Source organism: Siphateles boraxobius, unplaced genomic scaffold (genome assembly GCF_051911475.1).
Source record: "Siphateles boraxobius isolate OS27281-9 unplaced genomic scaffold, OSU_SipBor_1 1, whole genome shotgun sequence".
In the NCBI taxonomy this organism is placed as follows: Eukaryota; Metazoa; Chordata; class Actinopteri; order Cypriniformes; family Leuciscidae; genus Siphateles; species Siphateles boraxobius.
This window is the reverse complement of record NW_027508699.1, coordinates 29910230-29925436: the sequence shown is the minus strand read 5'-3', so window position 1 is coordinate 29925436 and position 15207 is coordinate 29910230. Positions and strand designations below refer to the sequence as shown.

The following is a 15207-nucleotide window of genomic DNA, read 5'->3' as shown; positions in this document are numbered from 1 at the left end:
GAGGTTGGCCCGTACTGGGCCAGAGTCAGATTCACCCGCCACCCCTGGAGCCAAGACGGTCCTAAAACAGATCTTCGGGATTTTGTAGAGGAGGTGGAGCAGCAGCCTTCCTTGGAATGGATCAAGCTCAAATGCCCATGGCGGGTTTGACTCTCGAGTCAAGCTTTTAAAAATGACAAAGTCCAAAAAGTTGCGGTGGTCTCAAAGCTCCATGGCCTTCAAGGCATTGACACAAGCCTGAGAGAGTGCACTCTGGCTGGGGAGTGAGTTCAATCTCCACCGTGGTGGAGCTCTGAAAATCATAAAACCTCTAGGAAAAGACGGGCTAGTTTTTCTGAAGAGAGCATCCCAGTCATGGCGCACCTCTCCTGGGCACGAATAAAGCCCATGGTGGGTTCAGGGGCAACTTTTACACAGTCTTTCACACCGGTTAAGTGTGATCGACTGTTCCCACTGATAAAACGAACATTTCTAGTTTGGAGAAGCAGAAGTTTTGGAGTGTTACAAAAAAGAAAGCAAATTTTCAAGTTTTTTTGGATATGTTTTTTATTTGGATATTATATATTATTATGGATATTATATTTATATATTATTATATTATATATTATTATATTAATTTTGTTTTTCCATATCAATGTTCAGAAGTTATACATGCAAGAGTAACAATGAAAAATGTTCAGGCACAGTGCTCAGGCTGTAAATAAAAGAGATTTGCACTTTGTTACACAATGGTGTATTGATTGTTTACCCAGTGTCCACATATGTGGACATCATTTTTTACAAAAAGTGCTTCATGTTCAAAGATAATATCTGGTTAGTATATGTATTAGTCCCTCCTAACCCCAAAAAGCTAGAATAAATCTAAAATGCACGCCAAACCAAAACTCAGGTCTCAGGAGGACAAAGTTAAGATAGACCCACTGTCTTTGCATGAGAACATCATTTTATGCAAAAACTACTTCCTGTACAAAAACAAATTTTAGTTATTATACTTATTAGGTCCTACTTATCCCAAATAGCAAGAACAATTATAAAATGCACACCAGGGAAACCGTCGGGTCTCAGGAGGTTAAATGCCTTAATTTAAAAAATGAGGAAAAATCCAACCTTTAAGGACGCCAATTTTCTTTGTGAATGAATAATGTATCGTAAATAAATAAAAAAGTTATTCCTTAAAATACAGGTTGCATAAGTCAGGACACCTCTATGTTAAATTCCCATAGAAGCAGGCAGAGTTTTATTTTTAAAGGCCAGGGCCCGTATTCATAAAGAATCTTAATGCAAAGAGTAGCTCCTAGTGACAAAATTCTAAGAAAATTCTTAGAAATGTGGGCGTTTACTTTAAAATTAAAGCAAAATTCCTAGTAAAGAAAAAAGTAATTCAGAAAGCATCTTAACCCTTAAAAGAGGTCTTAAGGTCAAAATTGTTAGGAGCACGGACAAGAACTTTTAAGAGGCTTAAGAGTTTCTTTAGCAGAGGAGAAATGGCAGAAAGACGAAGAGGGAGAAGAAATGTTTTGCAGACAATAGATGACAGTGAGTTAATAAGACACTAAAGATTAGATCGTGCAGGGAACATGTTTGTGACCGATTTTATTAGAGACACAATAACATCTCCGACACAGTGCAGGAATGGCGTAGTGCAAGAAATTAAATCACTACTGTACATTAAGATATTTGGCAGCTGGGAAAATGCATCAACGCAGCAGTGATGATTTGGGTCTGTTACAACCTTCTGTAAGCAGAGTGATCACAAACAATTACAGCACTTTCAGGACCTCTTATTGTGTCGCAGTTCATTTTGTTTACACTGGACATTCCCACCTTGCAGGCTCAAAAAAATGCATTTATGAATATAGCAGGCTTCCGCACAAGCAGGGGGAATGAACCGTAAATAATTTATTATTAACCGCTTTAAGCTCCCACATCTGCTTCTGTGCTATGACACCCGGCCTGATTTTTCCTTTAAGGATGGCCTTGTGTTCATCCACTAACTGGGCTCACAGTAAAAACTGTTCCTCTGTCCAGTTGAGCTTTCTTGTTTTTTATTCTATGTTTGCTACATTAAAACCAACATTCAAACCACCACTTAAATAGCCTGGAACAATTTTATCATTCTAATCCAAATCAAATACCTTATAGGAAATTAACAGTATGGTAAATAAAAAAAAAGGATTTATATACACATATATAATGTGTGTGTGTGTGTGTGTGTGTGTGTGTGTGTATGAGAATGGTCGAATAGGAAAAATTATGCGTGTAATTTCAATGTGAAGGCTTAGAACAGGCCCTATACTTAAAATCACTCTTTTTGTCCTTCTTGGACAACCAACCATTCACAGTCTTCAAAAGATTGTGTCATACATAGCAATGGGGTCAACCCCGCCTCCTCACTAAGATAAAAGTTTTTGTCTTTTCCATACTCAGAGTTGCTCTCAGATCGGTCCCGAATCGCTCTTAAGCTAAGACTCCTACATAAAAGATTTTAAGCTAAATTATGAGTTTTCTGAGGGGATTTTTAGAATCTTTATGAATATGGGCCCAGTTGTTTCATGGATCCAGGATATTATGCATCCTGGTAAAGCTCCCTTGGCCTTTGGAATTAAAAAAGTCCCACAACATCACATTCCCTTCACCATACTTAGAGATTGCATGGTGTTATTTCAGTTAGGCTGATAGCTGGTATGATTTGCATTGAGAGATGGTCTTATGGAAAGTGCCCCATGCCAATCTTTTTCCTCATTTTTTAAATTAAGGCATTAAGATACATTTCCAAAAGATGATTTTTTTATTCCTCTTTTTAGTCAACTTTAGCATGGGTGTGTACACTTATACTAGGCACTGTATAAGTGAGGACTTTTGTCAAAAACATCACTTAGTATGATTAAGAAGCATGGGAACCAGAAAAAATTCCCCACAAGGTCAATGATTTCAGATATTGCCATCTTTGTGGGGACATTTGGTCCCCATAACATGGTGTATGCCTGAACCACCACACACACATAATCCATTAAAGAAAATATAATGCTGAAAATGTCCTTTCAGTGTAGGCTGCCCAATTCTACATTTAACTTGTCCTGATGGACTACTAAAATAAACAAAACCCTCCCAACATCAGTCTAAAGTACAAATGTTTACAAACTTTCGCAACCTTGCGTAACAAAGTATTTAAGAACAGAGTTTGCCATTCAAAGGTGAATGCTGGGATAATCGCAGTAATTTGAGTGTCTGAAAAATAAATTAAAAAGCGTGACAATGGCAGTACTGCTGCTGGTACTATTGCTCTGTGCTGGGAGCTCAATTGCACAAGATTTTTTGACACCAAATATGGACATTATTGCTGAGCTCCAGAAGCTAAAACTCATGGATGAAAGGATACAAAAATTAGAGGAAACACTGACCAAAGTATTGAGTGAGAATGAAGGTAAGGTGGATTTGTATTGAACATGTCATTGTGGACACATCTTTATAAATTCATTGGTTTGCAATATTGTGACATTATATCAATTTTTATTCCATACAGTTTTGAAAACCTTGGTACAAGATTCACAATATAAGCTTGAAACTGTCCAAAAAGAGATTGAAAGCAAGTATAAGGCACATTTTGTTCCCATAGACATTTAAATGTATTAAATTAAACATTTTATTTGATTACACATTTTACATCAGCCCATTTGCTTATTTTCAGCCAAAAAGGTTGCTTTCTCTGCTGGACTTCTAGCATCTGGAACAGGAAATACTGGCCCCACTGGTAATCTGAAAATTCTGGAATACAAAAAAGTCTTTAGTAATGTTGGAAGTGCCTATGACTCAAATACTGGTAAGGACTGTAAAGAGAATACCATTACAGGAATACTGTTCTTAAACCTGATCACATATGATGACATTTTCTGTGGCTGCTTTGTTCACGTCCCTAGGTATTTTCACAGCACCGATAAAAGGAGCGTATTACTTCAGATTTTATGCTCATTCTCATGGTGGAACCACAATGGCAGTCAGTCTCTTGAAGAACGGTGAAACCCAGTGCTCTGTGCATGCCTGGAAGCCTGTTAGCAATGGTAATGGCAGCAATGGTGTTGTTCTCACACTGGAGATCGGTGATCAGATTTATACACAACTTTGGAAGAACACCTGGGTTTATGATGATCCAACAAGTTACACAAGTTTTAGTGGCTTTCTGATTTTCCCCTTGTGAACACCTGAATTTCTTAGAAATCCAGTGCAGGATGTGATGCAAAACACAATTATATGAAACTTAATTGTTCCTGTGTAATTGAACTATATCCAAGTAAAGTAGAGCAATTAAGGACAACGAAAGGGAGATCATTGTTTATGCTTCTTAGTTACTATATTTTAATGTCTAGACTTCATATTTCTTAAGTCTGAAGAGTAAAATAGCTAAACTCATGTGATCCATCTAAGAATGATAGTACTTTCCATATCAAATGCTGAACATTTCATTAAATAAACCAAATATGTCACAGAATTATGATTCACATGCATTCTTCACCCCAGGTGGTCAGACACCTGCAAAGAATCGGAAAGTCAATGATAAAGTCAAAATTATACTATTAAAGCTCAGTGCGCAGTTTAATGGTCAAATATGAATCATACTTCACATCAAATTCATGCTATTGGTGATATGAATGAAAAAATAATAATTAAAAAAAGGTTTTATTTTTATAACTTAAAAGACCATCCTAACCTAAAAATCACTGACAGCATTGTCACATGATCAAATATTTGCCAAGGTTAACACTGAAGAAGAAAAAAGCCCCAAAACAAAACATTTAATTTAATATTTTATTGAAACTTTCCTGTAGAATTATTCTGAAACGGTGATATAAAAAAGACAGGTAAATACAAACATAGATGTTTCATGGAAGCTTGTTGGTTCTCTGTAGAGGAGCCACTCAAGTTTCTCCCTTTTAAAATACAAATTTTACCTTTGATCACAGAAAGAGAGACACAGGGCAAACAGGGAGCAGGCCAGTTTCACTCTGAGAATGCATAATGGACATATTCTGATAGTGAAAAATAAAAACCCAGAATTATTAGGAATATCTGCAGAATGTCATAGTTTCTGTTGTTTGAAAACAAATGTTTGTCTTCATCAAGGTTAAGGGACTTCAAAAGCCTGAAATGTTGTCATGCTTACATTAAAAATAAACTGACATCAGTGAAACTGATGTAATTGTAGTGTCAGTTTTTATAAGTGTGCAGGCATCTATAGACAAATCTTTTAAAGACTGGCTTCAACCTTTCAAAAGAACTGAAAGGGCTGAATTTTGAGTGGGTCTCTGAAATCCATGGTGTTTAAAATAGTCTATGAGTCATCGCCATTAACGCTGTCACCATCTTCCCCTTCCACATGTTCACCCTCTTCCTCCTCTTCTTCCTCTTCTTCATTCTCTCCTTCCTGGCTTTTAACCTGAGAGGGAAAAAAAACAAAAAACTTTTCAGTGTACCGCTATAGTTGGAAACAAATCTTAAGAGACCCAAACATCATTGAGAATATTAGACATCTTTACTAGTTCAGTCTAGTTCAGGTTCAGCAGTTAGCAAAGCCATTGAACTCCAAGCTTGTGTCTGTGGCTGGAGCAAGGCGACAACGGTCAGGGGTTTGAAGATTCATCAAGGGAAAATGAAATGCTTGAGGGAGAAGGGACAAGGGCCTCGCATTGATCAGTACTTCTTACGGAGTCAGTCAAGTCAGTCGAATGAAATCCAGCGACAGGAAGCAAACCACAGTTCGCAGGATATCAGCACCCCTGTCATAGAGGAGATGAGGGTTTGCACAGTTAGTGATGAACACATTGATTCTTGTGAACCCGGTCAGACTAACCAGCATAAGAGAGAAAAGAACCTCAATGGGCATAGGCCTGGAGTTAGATGGCCAAGGGCTAGTGAGAAAACTGCATGGGACACGGTAAACACAGATCTATGCTTTGCATTGGAAAGATTAACTGGTACAGTTGAAAAGAAGCTGGATAAATTTGGGGACATCATTTACGCATATGGAAGTGAGAGGTTTGGTGTGGAAAAAAGGAAGGAAAAAGTACAAACTACTCCTGGATTGTCTAGACGGCAGCAGAAAATTGAAGGGTTAGTTAGAGAAAGGAGACAGCTGAGGAAGCAATGGAAAAGAGCAGAACAAAGTCAGAAGGAGGGACTCAATCTCTTACAAAGGGCCATAAAAGATAAGCTTGCAACATTACGCAGAGCTGAGCGCCTACGGAAACGCTACAAAAAGAAGGAACGTGCGAGGGCTAATTTCTATAAAGATCCATTCAAATTCATAAAGAAGTTATTCACCAGTGAGAAGAATGGCACTTTAAAAGCATCTAGGGTTGAGCTAGAGAGATATTTGGAGGAAACGCATACAGATGCAAAAAGGCATGAGCCTATGTCAATTCCGTCAGACATCCCACCTGTCAATCCACCAGAATACCAAATGGAGGTCTGTGCACCTAAGTGGAAAGAGATAGAGCAGGTTGTGAGAAAGGCAAGGGCTTCATCATCTCCAGGGCCTAATGGAGTTCCGTACAGAGTGTACAAGTGTGCTTCAGGAGTTCTAAGGATTCTGTGGAAATTGATAAAAGTGGCTTGGGAAAAGCAGGTTGTACCTAGATCATGGCGCCGAGCAGGGGGAGTCTTTATACCCAAAGAAAAAGATGCTACAAGCTTCAGTCAGTTTCGCCCTATTTCACTATTAAACGTCGAAGGCAAAATTTTCTTCAGCATTATTGCTCAGAGATTGTCAACCTACCTATTAAAGAATGGCTTCATTGACACTTCAGTTCAAAAAGTGGGCATTCCAGGATTCTCAGGATGCTTAGAACATAGTGTTATCTAGCAACGAATACAATCAGCTAAAAAGGAGAGGAAGGAGCTCCACGTGACATTCCTGGATTTGGCTAATGCATATGGTTCAGTGCCACATGAGCTTCTTTGGGCATCATTTGATTTTTTCAGGGTACCGATGTCGATAACAAATTTAGTGAAAGCCTATTTTGGAGATTTGCAATTTAGTTTCTCAACTCCAGAATTCAGCACTACATGGCAATGCTTAGAGGTTGGAATAATGGCAGGATGCACCATTTCTCCACTGGCTTTTACCATGGCAATGGAAGTAATCATTAGGGCATCAAAATGGGTAGTAGGAGGAGTGCGCTTGGCTTCTGGGATGCGACTACCACCAATCAGAGCATACATGGATGACATGACAACCATGACTACAACGGTAGCCTGCACTAATCGGTTATTGGGGAAGTTAACAGATAATATTGAATGGGCACGAATGCAATTTAAGCCCTCTAAATCAAGGAGCATCTCAATAGTTAAAGGCAAGGTAGTAGATAAAATATTCTTCATTAATGGTGAGGCAATACCAACAGTTTCTCAGAAGCCAGTGAAGAGTCTAGGGAGATGGTACGATGGGGATCTAAAGGACACAGTTCGAGTGGGAGAAGTTAGACGACAAGCAGTGGAAGGGTTGAAGAGCATAAACAGCTGTGCTCTACCAGGCAAACTAAAACTCTGGTGCTTTCAGTTTGGTCTACTGCCAAGGTTGCTGTGGCCACTGACTGTGTACGAGGTTTCTTTGACAACAGTGGATAAGCTGGAAGCGTTAATAAGTTCATACATCAGGAAATGGTTGGGAGTTCCACGCTGCCTCAGCAGAGTGGGACTTTATAGTAAAGGAGTATTGCAGCTGCCCGTCTCTGCTTTAACCGAGGAGTTTAAGTGTGCCAAGGTCAGACTGGAAATGACTTTAGCAGAGTCACGCGACAAATGTGTAAGGGAGGCAGCCCCTGTGGTAAAAACTGGTAGAAAGTGGTCAGCAAAGAAATCTGTAGTAGAGGCAAAGGCTGACCTTCAAATTGGGGATATCGTGAGACAGGTACAGCATGGAAGAGGGGGTTTTGGGCTCAGTTTAGCTCCTCCTAAATGGCACAAGGCAAGCCCAGCTCAAAGGAGGAAGCTGGTAGTCAACGAGGTGCGAAAGCAGGAGGAGAGGATGAGATGTATAAAGGCCATTTCCCAGGCCAAGCAGGGAGAGTGGATGAGATGGGAGAGTGTGGAACAACGAAAAATGGGCTGGCAAGACCTTTGGTCAATGGAAGAGAGTAGGATCAGTTTCCTTATTAGGTCAACATATGATGTTCTCCCATCACCGCAGAACCTAAACCTCTGGGTAGGAGAGGATCCCTCTTGTCCTTTGTGTTCATCACCTGCCACATTAAGGCACATTTTGACAGGATGTAAGGTGGCTCTTAGCCAAGGTCGGTTTACTTGGCGCCATGACCAAGTATTGCGATGTTTGGCTTTAGCATTGGAAGGCAAGCGTAGTATGACTAATAAGTTGGCGCCTGTTCTAGCAAAACATTACACACAGAAGACAATATTCCTCCGCCCAGGCGAGCAACCACCAAGAAAGGTGCTAACACCAATTCTCGCCCAGGACAACTGGAAGCTGCTAGGGACTGGAAGATGCTGGTTGATCTTGATCAACGGCTTATTTTTCCACCTGAGATTGCCACCACTAACCTACGACCAGATATTGTTTTGTGGTCTGGATCAGCACGCATTGTTCAACTGATAGAGTTAACAGTGCCATGGGAGGATGCGGTAGATGAGGCATATGAGAGGAAGAAATTGCGGTATGCTCATCTGGCCACTGAAGCAGAACAGCGAGGATGGAGAGTCCAGGTTTATCCAGTGGAAGTGGGTTGTCGAGGTTTTGTGGCACACTCCACAACCCGGTTCCTCAGAGACGTCGGATTCAGTGGTCAAGAGTTGCGTCACACAGTAAAGAACTTATCTGAAGCAGCAGAAAGGAGCAGCAACTGGCTGTTGTTGAGACGGAAAGATTCTAGCTGACTGAGTACAGGCCGCCATGCTACGGTTTCGTAGAATTCTTGAAAACTTGAAGGGTGTTGGTTTATTTGTATAGGTTGTATAGTATTTACAGTCATTACGTTCCTGTGTATATTGCGTGAATGACGGGAAGTTGGGCAGATATTGTGTTTTGCGGTAGGTGGTATGCCATACGGAACCGTTGCCACTGAAACTGCATATTAACGCACCATTGGGGCTCGACAGCCTTAGTCAAACGGGTTGGCGCGTATGGTTGGGTTGCGGAGAGATTGTGAGATTGTGGTTAGGTCTCAGCAGCACTGTTGGTTTATTTGTAGAGGTTGTATAGTTCCTCTGTATATTGCGTGAATGACGGGTGGTTGGGCAGATATTGTGATTTGCGGTAGGTGGTATGCCATACGGAACCGTTGCCACTGAAACTGCATATTAACGCACCAGTGGGGCTCGACAGCCTTAGTCAAACGGGTTGGCGCGTATGGTTGGGTTGCGGAGAGATTGTGAGATTGTGGTTAGGTCTCAGCAGCACTGGTGGTTTATTTGTAGAGGTTGTATAGTATTTACAGTCATTACGTTCCTGTGTATATTGCGTGAATGACGGGTGGTTGGGCAGATATTGTGTTTTGCGGTAGGTGGTATGCCATACGGAACCGTTGCCACTGAAACTGCATATTAACGCACCAGTGGGGCTCGACAGCCTTAGTCAAACGGGTTGGCGCGTATGGTTGGGTTGCGGAGAGATTGTGAGATTGTGGTTAGGTCTCAGCAGCAAGAGGGAAGTAGAGGTCAGTAAGCTGGGCGCGATTAACGGTCTTTTTGGCCTAGCAAACTTTGTAGTTTTTTTTCACATGCTTTTGCAATAGGACGCGGCATGGACGTTTTGAAAGCGCAAGCGGATCTAGCTAGACCGGAAACAAAACAACAGGCACGCCGCACACACTTGTTTGGGCTTGCGAGCCGGATGCGCGAGCGCGAATCTCTCTGCTCGCGCGTGGAATATAATGTGCCGAGCACGAATCTCTCTGCTCGAGTCGCGCGCTCTCAGATACACGCTGCTCTTGTTAGAATTTTCTATGGGCTCGCTAGGACAATATGTGCCTGCACTTAAAACGTGTTCAGTGCAATCGCGAATCTCTCCTCTTCCCCAGCTAACAATTTTAGGTTATAAGAACGTTTTCATAACGTTCCCATTAAGTTATAAAAACGTTATTTCTGAATGTTATAGGAACGTTCAAAACGTCCAGTTTTGAGTGGATGACGAGCGCGAGACACCGAAATGGATGCCAATAAGATTCTGAATGGAACGTTTACTTTTTAAAAGTTGCCAAATGGTTCCATTGACGAGACCAAAGTGATCTGTGTGTTTTGTCGTTGTGAACTGAGCTATCATCATCGCAGCACGTCCAGTCTGAAATACCACTTGATGATGGCCAAACACACACACACACACACACACACACACACACACACACACACACACACACACACACACACACACACACACACACACCTGATGCGAATTCTCCGCCCCCTCGTCAATATCAGGACCTCGTCAGTATTTCTTTCACCCTTTTATTGATGGACAGTGTTACATTGTGTGAGAGATTATTTGCTCCAAGTAAGAATGTTTTAGTGTGAAATTGAACACAATATATGCCAATGTTGTTTTCAATAAAAAACATTTGCACAAAGCAAGCCGATCCACTTTTCCATGTTGATAAGAGCATTAAAATGAGAAAAAATAATGGGACAAAAAGAAATCAAGAGACATTTAGAATAGATAAAAATGTGCGATTAAATGCGATTAATCGCGAGTTAACTATGACATTAATGCGATTAATCGCGATTAAATATTTTAATCGTTTGACAGCACTAGTTTTAACATCTACTCTCGTGTAATGGAAATCACTCAAATCATGTCCTCACTAATTCCCAATTACACTTAATCTTAACATCCATAATCATAAATGCAAATTGATGCATTTTTCACAAACCTCCTCCTCTTCCTCCAACAGATCTCTTTCCTCCTCAGAATCGTTTATCTCTTGCTCTTCCCTCTCTCGGTCTTTCTTGCTGGAATGCTGCAGGGAGGAAGCCTCACCCACTTCTGCCTTCACACTCTTCCCCTCTGATGTAAAAAAAAAAAAAAAAAAAAAAAAAACATGCACATACAATGAATGTAAACATATATATATATATATACACACATATACACACAGATAATATATACACACACACAATGAGGCAATGTCTCCAAGATGCTTGAAGAAACACACGTCCAAAGCTACAGTACTGTGAAAACTTTTTAGGTACTCGTGTAAAACTGCTGTAAAGTGAGGATGCTTTCAGAAAATAATGTCATAAATAGGTTTAATTGATCAATTGAATTATATTAACTAAATCAAATCAATATTTGGTGTGACCACCCTTTGCGTTTAAAACAGATTTTGTTCTAGGGACACTTGCATATAGTTTTTAAGCTATCTTTGGAGGTCAGTTTCTTCAAGCGTCTTGGAGACATTGCCACAGTTCTTCTGGATTAAGTCTGTCTCAGTTTCTTCATGTAATCATAGATAGACTAGATGGTGATATCAGATCTCCGCGTGGAGCATACCAGCTTTTGTCAGACTCCGTGGGCATACAAGAAAAAGTTTTGATGTAATGGTATTTTAAAATGTATTCTTTTTGAAAAATACTATGGAATTATTATTTTCTGGGCCCATTTAAAGGCCATGTATGGTGAACCTGCTGCAGAAACTCAGGGGGAAACCGTCAACACTTTTACCGGACTTCTTGCTGTGGTCTTTCTCCATCCTGTCCAGACTCTCCAGCAGATAGTCAACCTTGTGTTTGATTTGAGAAAGCTCTCTCTTAATTGTTTGGAGGTCATCTGCTTTTACTGAAAGAAAAAGAATTCCTTAAATGCATGTACCAATTGACAAGCCAGCCAAGGTCAAAAATGTAAAATGAGTAAAGTAAGGCCGTAAAAAAATAATAATAAAGTAAATAAAGTAACAAATGCAATGTTAACCAAAATAAATAAATAAATAAAATAATAATAATAATAAACAAAATCAACCAAAATGTATTTTTAACATATTTGTCACTGGTAGATTAAATGGTTAGTTTACCCATCATTCAGAACACAAAATAAGATTTTTTTACTAAAATCTGAGCCAGCTCTGTACTCTCCATTGACAGCTACCATTTTGAAGCTTTAAAAAGTTCATAAAGAGATCGTAAAGCTAATCCATATGAATTGAGCGGTTTAGTCTAAATTCTCTGAAGAGACACAATCGCTTTATATGATGAACAGATTGAATTTAGGCTTTTATTCAGATATAAACATTGATCAGCAAACATTAACAGAAACTCAACTGAACCTGCTTGACGTGCAACAACAAACCTCTTGTGGAAGCTCAAATGTGCTGCATAACACGAGAATGAACCTCATTGTTTCTCACACTTTAAGAGAAAATGCGTGAACTTTCGTTTACCACAACTGATGTGTGATTTAATGAATGTTTTTATGTGAATAAAAGCCTAAATTAAATCTGATCAGCATATAAAGCGATCATGGCTCTTCAGAAAATTTGAACTAAACCACTCAATTCATATGGATTAGTTTTACAATCTCTTTATGAACTTTTTGAAGCGTCAAAGTGTCAGTTGCGTAGCTGCCAAAGGAGGGAAATTTTATTGTGACACTTTATTTGTGTTCCGAATATGAACTAAAGTCTTACAGGTTTAGAACAACATGAGGGTTAGTAATTAATGACAGAATTTTAATTTTTGGGTGAACTATCCCTTTAAACAAACCCCTCTATAGAGTGAAAATAAAGAAAAGGTACTGACGGGCTCGAGAGGATGTCCGCTGGCTGCTCTTGGAAGCAGTTGAGAAACTGGACTTGGTGCGGCGGCTGGTTCCCCCACTCATACTGACCCGTGGACGTTTGGAAGGGATCACAGCCCGTGACAGAGGTGGTGGCGGTGGCGGGGGCACACGGGAAGGATATGAATACATTCTGTACAACACAAAGAGATTGAGGTGTCAGCAAAAAGTGCACACATTTTTATATATATACCCACTGGCAAAATGTTTGTACGACACATCGACAACTGCAGATCTTACCTGTCAAAGTATTCTCTCTGGAAATCATAATCAACCTCAAAACCAGAACTACTGCTGGAGAGACTTTAGAAAAATAGAGATTTTAACAACAACAACAAAACTGGCTTATTGGAATAAAACATTAAAATATAAATGAATATAAAAATAAAAACAAATGTATCACTTACCTGTACATATCTCCAGCTGATCGCTTTGACGTGTTTGGCCTGTGAGGTTTGGGTTCTCCTGCCAAGTTAATATCTGATTGAAAGACAAGGCAATTGTTCAATTTAAAAAAAACAATGATAAGATAAAATAATAAGATAGTATCAGATTGTTTTATGTCCTCACCAAGCACCTGTCCAACGATCATCCGGCCGTCCTCTCCTGCAACAGCCGCTCGCGCAGTCCTCTCGTTGACGTACTGGACAAAAGCGTAGCCCTTGTGCACAGAGCAGCCAACAATCTTGCCGTATTTGCTAAAAATAGCTTCAACATCTGCCTTGGTAACCAGCATAGTGTTTAGGTTTCCAATGAAGACCCTTGAGTTCAGCGACCGTGGGTCTGTCTTATTTGTGACGTTGCTGGCAATCAGCTGACTAGCGCTGGGAGAACGACTAGGGCAGTGAAAGGAGATATAAGGAAAGGAATTAGAATATTTTCAAGGGGAAAGCTAGCAAAATTGTGAGCCTATCCTAGTTTTATGACATCTAGAACAGCATTTTATTTTTTGCTACTTGCTGAGGTTTGCATTTGGTAATTTGTGGATGATCTGGCTAGATTTTAAACCCAAAGAGGACAATACTATTCCTTAATAATTAATACACTTAAATCAATTATGATATTAGACATTGAAAGAAACTGTGGATGACTGTGACTCACTCCATGGTGTTACTGCAGGGCAGTCGTCTCTTTGTCAAGTGCAGATTGCTCTTGGCCAAAGCAACAATTCCAACTCCCCAACCAGTGATCGGCCCTTGGCTCCTAACAGTAACACTGAGAGAACAAAACACACCTCATTACATCTGAACATGGTTAGATTTGTTTTAATCAACATTTGAAATTGTTTTAAATAGATCTAGGTTGAGTGTTTAAATATACATAAGAAAGATGACCAATCAGAATTCAGTATGTAGAATATTATGGTCATTAGGCGAACATTCTATCAGTGGAATTCAAAGTAAGAATTAATTATAAAAAAGGGGGAAATGAGATTGGTGGGGGCGTAAAGAAAAAAGTATCTGTTTAAACGGCTACATCTAGCAAACATTTGGTTTCATCATTTAAAAAAAAACTAAGTGATGCAGCAGATAGATTCCCGCGAAGATAAACATCGTTAACTTTGACCTGAAATACCCAGCGCGGCCAGAGAACTGCAATTTGGGTTCTTATCACCCTCTCTCCTCTCCACATATAACGTTAGCCAGTGTGTGGTGAGCGCGCGGAAGCCGTTGTTCTGTGGCTGCCGTCGCATTATCCAGGTGGTGGTGGTGGTTGAGGAGAGAACTCTGGCATGATTGTAAAGCGCTTTGGGTGTACACCAGTAAACATTAAAGCGCTATAAAAATGCCTCATTCATTCATTCATTGTGGTCGCAATATCGACCACAATCGAGTTAGAATATTCCCATGTAACACTCACGAACGCGGTTTCATTTCTTTGATTAAATTATTGATGTAAGGCATTATGACCCAACACACGTGGCAAATATTTAAAATTCATAAAATGTAACGTTAATAGAAAATCCTCGAAGTAGACAAAGAGGACAAACAGGGCCTCGATCATCGACCGGAGGTATAACGGATATTTCTGCAAAAGCAAGAAAATTATGCAAAAGTCATTGTTGATTTAAAATTAAAAAAAACTATAGCTTACTCACCAAAAGTTTAAAATGTGTTATTTAAGAAGGACTAATCTTACAGTGCCTGCAAAAAAGCAACCACTGTGAATTCGCCGCGAGCAGTCAATCTGCTACGACATAAAGCTGGCAACACATTTTTCAAGTTTAAAGTCATATGTTTTATTTATTTTTATAAGCCCTTCTTCTCGTCTAAATTCCGGCACGCTGACTATCACAGTGGTCATAAACTATCAAGAAACGCTCTATTAAGTTAAGTGGTGTCGTGTTTTTAAGACGCAGTTGCACCAACTGGCAAATGAGTAAGGGCTTGTATTTTGAAAGAATCATGACCCTTTTCTCGTTGCGCGCCCTTCACACA

The 15207-nt window shown here is 39.9% G+C and overlaps 2 protein-coding genes across 2 annotated transcripts; one reads left to right on the top strand and one right to left on the bottom strand.

Annotated features, from left to right (window-relative positions):
- Positions 1–3136: 3136 nt before the first annotated feature.
- c1ql4l (complement component 1, q subcomponent-like 4 like) lies at positions 3137–4264 on the top strand. Its single transcript, XM_077232484.1, has 4 exons — positions 3137–3424; positions 3524–3586; positions 3689–3820; positions 3918–4264. The coding sequence occupies exons 1-4, from the start codon at positions 3256–3258 to the stop codon at positions 4193–4195; spliced, it is 642 nt and encodes a 213-aa protein (XP_077088599.1). The 5' UTR covers positions 3137–3255; the 3' UTR covers positions 4196–4264.
- A 525-nt stretch (positions 4265–4789) lies between these two features.
- LOC143740328 (heterogeneous nuclear ribonucleoprotein C) lies at positions 4790–15090 on the bottom strand. Its single transcript, XM_077232472.1, has 9 exons — positions 14868–15090; positions 13871–13984; positions 13340–13605; positions 13177–13249; positions 13010–13072; positions 12733–12902; positions 11663–11776; positions 10872–11005; positions 4790–5431 (listed from the first exon to the last, which is right to left on the bottom strand). The coding sequence occupies exons 2-9, from the start codon at positions 13873–13875 to the stop codon at positions 5327–5329; spliced, it is 930 nt and encodes a 309-aa protein (XP_077088587.1). The 5' UTR covers positions 13876–13984; positions 14868–15090; the 3' UTR covers positions 4790–5326.
- Positions 15091–15207: the final 117 nt, after the last annotated feature.